This window comes from Juglans microcarpa x Juglans regia, chromosome 5D, assembly GCF_004785595.1.
Source record: "Juglans microcarpa x Juglans regia isolate MS1-56 chromosome 5D, Jm3101_v1.0, whole genome shotgun sequence".
NCBI classification, from domain to species: Eukaryota; Viridiplantae; Streptophyta; class Magnoliopsida; order Fagales; family Juglandaceae; genus Juglans; species Juglans microcarpa x Juglans regia.
In genome coordinates, this window is record NC_054602.1 from 19,429,924 (window position 1) to 19,435,868 (window position 5,945).

General features: G+C 35.0%; 1 protein-coding gene across 1 annotated transcript; it reads right to left on the reverse strand.

Moving 5' to 3' along the window:
* Positions 1-4,368: 4,368 nt before the first annotated feature.
* Positions 4,369-4,803, reverse strand: LOC121265784. The gene has a single exon (XM_041169453.1). The coding sequence runs from the start codon at positions 4,801-4,803 to the stop codon at positions 4,369-4,371; it is 435 nt and encodes a 144-aa protein (XP_041025387.1).
* Between the last annotated feature and the right edge of the window lie 1,142 nt (positions 4,804-5,945).

A 5,945-nucleotide genomic window follows, 5' to 3' on the forward strand; every position in this document is an offset into this window, starting at 1 on the left:
CAAATAACCTACAACTACAGCTTTTTACTTTTTTTTTTTCTTTTTGATAAGACAATTGCCTACTACTATCACAACATGAGCAAAATATTTAACATAAATATGGACCAAAGCCTCCACTTGCAAGCAAAAAGCTATTAAGAGTAAATAGAAATATTGTACATCTCCTTTAAACTAAAATGATGGACAATGGAAAATTAAAATGATGGAATTTATACAAAAACTTGTACATCTCCTCTAAAATTAAAAGACATTCAAAAGATGTTAGTCACCACAACCAAGTAAATATAAAAGCGAAAATACCTTACATTAAACCTTTTCAACCTCCAAAAATCACCTCTATGTCAATCACAACAAAACATAGTTAGCATTGCTAATCTTTTGCCAAATAGCATTAAGTTAGACATCCAAACTGTTCCAAAAGAGAATGGAGAAGATCAAATGGAGGAGCTCTTCTCTATGTTTTTTAACCAATTAAAAAACTTGTACATTTCCATGTAAGGTAGTAAAGAAAATAACTTGGGCATTATAGGTATGTCTTTCGGTCCTCTTGTGCCTTTATAAAATTAAGGAACTTTATTGATGTATCAAAATTTTAGAATCATCCAAAAACAACATGCATCAAGATTTTCTAGACTAACTACAACAAATTATAACCTTCAAGTTTTAACAACCACAATTTCAAACTCTAACACATATTTGAAAATTTGTAATTCAACATAATCCAAACACAGTCCTAAAGAAGTTCCCATGATGCTCATCAGAAGGAAATTAAAAAAAAGTAAGTGAAATTTACTTCTCAATGTTTTGCATGACAGTCATTCCAATCAATAAACTAATTCCTTTTTGCAAGATTATGAATGGGGAAAAAAGTGAAACAAAATTCATGTAAACATTCAAGATAACCCCGGGCGATTATGTGTGACCCCATTCACCAATGACCTGTGTCAATAGAGCTCGATAAAGTAGTAACCTTATCCTAATAAAAAAATTATCAAAAACTAAAAGAACACCAAAGACCTCAATAGTCACACTAAATAAAGCCAATCAATGATTCTACTATAAAGCAAGCCTCAATCAGAGCACACACAAAAATTAAGAATCAAACCATGCTCTACACAAAAATTTAAAATCTAAAAACCATGATAAAAGTTAATCACACAAACTACAATTTCTTGGAACCAAATATAACATAGAAACCAAGGAACAAAAATCGAATATGAGAGAGAGAGAAACCAAGGAACATACATTGACAAAGAGTGATTTACAGACAATGACATGCTCGTGGTGCAAGGCTTGGGGGCGACGCCAACAGGCTGGGACACAAAATAGGGGAGAGAAGGGAGAGACTAAGAAAGAATAAGAGAGATAGAAGGAGAGAAAAAGAAAGGAGCCGATGAGAGAAAGGATGGCCTATGTTATCAACTCTCTAAAAATTCAAGAAAACACAACAAGAAGAACAATTTGATCTTCGAGGCATCAGAGCCTCCAAGAATGAAATTCTATTAACTCTCTAAATGAATGTCCTTTACAAGAGTTTCAGCCTTTATACAGTGAAAATTCAGTTAATCTCGTTACAGGGATAAGGGCAAAATGGTAAAGTAACTACATTAACTGATGACATTATTGACAATACACCATTTTAATGAAACATGTGCTATGTGCCACTAATTTCTGTATTCCTTCATTGCCTCTATCCCAATAACTCTCCTTTATTTCAAGAGCCTTATTTGGTTACATAGATGAGATGAGATGAAAGTTGAGTAAAATATTTTTAATTAATATTATTTTTGTTTTAGGATTTGAAAAAGTTAAATTATTTATTGTATTTAGTGTAAGAGTTTGAGAAAGTTATAATAATTAGATGAAATGAGTTGAGATAATTTGTGTAACCAAACGAGGCCTAAATGTTTCAGCACCACTGCTCCAACAATGCAACATCACTGCTCGACCAATGTAGCTCTATTCACAGCCATAACAGCTTACCGCGATTCAAGAAATCGGTGTGTTAGAGCACGACGGTGGCATAAGAGAGAGAGAGAGAGAGAGAGAGAGAGAGAGAGAGAACGACAAGGTGAAATTTGAAATTGAGAGAGCGAGGAGCGGATGGGGGAGACAGAAAAAGAAACAGAGAGATATGGACCCTGGGACGGGGGGAAAGAAGGAAGGATTTTCCACATTGACCTTTTGTGGCCGTTTATTGTCGTCGCAAATAGTTAACTAGTTGTTGCAAATAATAAAATGCCACAAACCATTTAGTGGCAAATTAATGTTACCATAAAAGATACAAAGATGTTGGAATTAGTTTTTTCTGTTGAGATTATTTACGACGACATATTTTGGTCGCAAAAATTTATTTTAGAGACGAATTTTTACTCATTAGAAATAAAATGACGGGAATGAAAAAAAATTAACTTTTTTTAACCAAATTAAAATTCTCGCAAAAGAATCACTCGCAAAAATCTATTTTCTTGTAGTGCCATTACAGGACTAGTTATACAAGGATTATATTTATATGTGCGTTGAATTGTGTTTATGAGCTATAGAATCACGATGGATTATAAGTTAGCATACAACTGGGTTCATTAACTTCATGAGATGTGCTAATATTAATATATTGATATTTTAAAAAGGTTAGAATTTTAGTTTTCAAAAGGAAATCCTCCAGTTTTTTCATCTTTTTGGGTCAAATTTTTAGTTTATTTAAGTTTATTTATTTAAATACTCTGTTTTAGATTTTGAAGGTCAAATTTTTATTTTTAAAATTGTAATTTTTTTTTTCTCAAGTTTATTGGAAATCCAAGGATTTTTTTTAGAGAAAGACAAATATTATTCATACATCATAACAAAGATTGAATACAAGAGGAATTTCCTCTAGCAATATGCTCTCCTCAGCAATCTCAAGAGCATTCTTTGCTAGCGTATGGGCTAGTACATTCAAATGCCTAGGAACATGTCTAGCCAACGAGTGATCCACTTTCCCCATCAAATTCCTTACATCCTTGATAATCATTTCCACTGAGCTCCACTTCTCTATGTTATCAATCTCATTTACCACAGATAAAGCATCTCCCTCAAGAATCACTTGTCGTAGATCTAATTCTTGACATAAGATAGATGCCTTTAGAGCAGCAAAGGCCTCACCCAACTTGGCATCAGGAAATAGACTTCTGGAAGATCTCAAAGTTGTTGTCACCTTACCTTCCCAATCCCTACCTCAATTCCCACCCTGCAATGAATTTTATCTATGGCAACATCCTAGTTGATCTTATAAGTATTAAGTAGAGGTGGGCGTGCCAATGAAGATTTGTAACTGCACTCTCAGTTGCTCTCACAGAAGATTTGCTCACTACATCTTTATATTCCTCACGAGCTTGGTAGGACTTCTTCACCAATTTGCTAGGAGATATGAGCTCTTCTTAAAATACATAGTAATTCCTTCGTTTCCAAATCTGATGAGCTATTACCACCAAGTCCTCATACTCCTCTTTGTTCAAAAGATGCCAACTCTGAAAAAGGAGATCTTTAAAAGTTATATCCTCCACCACACCTTCCTACAATTTCCTTGAATTGAGACCCACACATCTTGAACTGACTTGCAACTCCATAAAACATGTGTTGTAGTTTCTGTATCTGTATTGCATATTGGACACAAAGAGGAGTCAACCACCTTCCTTCTATGCAGATTAAGCTTAGTTGGTAAGGACTCATGACATGCTCTCCAAAGAAAATTTTTCATAGCATTGGGAACTTGCAATTTCCATAGCTTGGACCAAATTTCTAATGATATGTTGCTGCTCGAGGTCTGCTCCATTCTTCCCTCTAGTATATCCCCTTGAAGGTGGTAAGCACTTTTGATAGAAAACTTACCATCTGCAGGTATCTCCAAACTAACCTGTCAAGACTGTTACAATGACTGATGGGAATTTTGCAAATGATTTCTGTTTCAGAATCATAGAATAATCTTTGAATCAAAGGAAGGTTCCATTACTTTTATCTGCATCTATCAACTCCTTCACCAAAGCTGGTTCTTCCAACATCCTCATAGGGGACTAAATCTTGTATGTAATTGGCTTGGGGATCCACTTTTCATGCCATATCTAAATTGATTCCCTATTACCTATCTTCCATATCAAACCCTCCCTTAAGATGTATTGAGCTGCCATGAAGCTTTTCCATATAAAAGAGGCATTGCTTCTGGTCTTTACATTTAAGAAAGTACTTGGCCTTTAGAACCCTTGCTGCCAATGACTATGGGGAATGGATCAACCTTCAACCTTGCTTAGCTAAAATGGCCAAATTAAATTTCTTCAAGTCTCAAAATCACAACCCTCTTGCACTTTTAGCCTTTCCCAGCAACTCCCATTTCATTCAATGAATCTTTGATTGGTCTCCCATTTGTCCCCACCAAAACTTCTGCATAATGCTATTGATCTCCTTAAGAATAGCCTTTGGAATTTTAAAGATTCTCATGTTGTAATTGGGGATAGCCTGAATTACAGCCTTGAGCAATATCTCATTTCCAGCTTGTGACAACAATTTAACCTTCCAATTCCTGATTCTACTCCTGATCTTGTTCAAGATAGAATTGAAGGCTTTAGATTTCTTTTTACCAACGTATGAAGGTAAGCCCAAATAACTCTCATAGGACTTAGAGGCTTGGATCCCTACTGTAGTAAGAATAATATCCTTAACTACTTGTTTGGTGTTGCTAATGAAAAAGATTGAAGATTTGTCCAGATTCAACCTCTGACTAGATGCAAGTTCATAAGATTCTAGTAGCCTAAAAAGCCTGCTATACTCCATAGGGTTAGTCCTACAAAACAAAAGACTGTCATCAGCAAAAAATAAGTAATTAATATGCAATGAACCTCAAGCAAAGGGAATCCCTATTATCTGGCTTCTCTTCCCAATAGTACTCAAAATGGAACTCAAAGCTTCTGAGCACATGATAAAGAGATAAGGGATAGAGGATCCTCTTTTCTAAGTCCTCTCGAAGGTAAGAAAGTCTTCTGAGGTACGCCATTAATGAGAAGGGAGTAGCTAATAGTGCTTACACATTGCATGATAAGTTCAATCCATAGCCTATCAAAACCCAATTTTTGCAAAACATCTTCCAATAAAAGCCACTCGACTCTATTATATGATTTGCTCATGTTAAGTTTAAGTGCCAGAAAACCCTCTTCCCTGCCTCTCATTATGTGTTGCATATAATGCAAAGCTTCATAAGCCATAATGATATTATCAAAGATCAATCTCCCGGGAACAAAGGCACTTTGTGTTGGAGATATAATCTCAGGAAGAGTAAGCTTCAATCTATTAGTTAGGACTTTTGCAATTATTTTATAGGCAACATTGCACAGGCTAATTGACCTATAGTCAGTGACCAATTTAGGAATAGTCTTCTTGGGGATCAGAGTGATAAAAGTTTGATTCAGCTCTTTAATGCCTCTCCTATATAGTAGTATGTTCTTCACAGTTGAAACCACATCAACTCCCATAGTGGACCAGTGATCTTGGTAGAAAGCTGCAAGGAAGCCATCTGGGCCCAGAGAACCCAGAGAATTCATCTTAAAGATTGTCGTCTCAATCTCCTCAGTAGAAAAGTCTTTTAGCGGCTGCCTATTCATATCGTCAGATATTCCAGTCTCTAAATTCTCCCGTACTTCTTGAAATCCAAGGATTTTAGATGAAGTTAGAAGGAATTTTCATACTTTTAAGAACGATGAAGAGGTTTTTCAATTTTAAGCTATCTTATAAAAAAAATGGTAACTAAACCATGTAACATTATCTTCTTACATTTCATATCTTGGGCTATGCAAAAAAGGAATAGGAATAAGTTTTGAAATTTCATTGTTCTGATTTGTACAATAGAATTTTGCAGCTTCGCTCAATACTTTACATACCGAGGTTAAGCTAGCAAAATTGTTTTTTCGTGTAATATATTG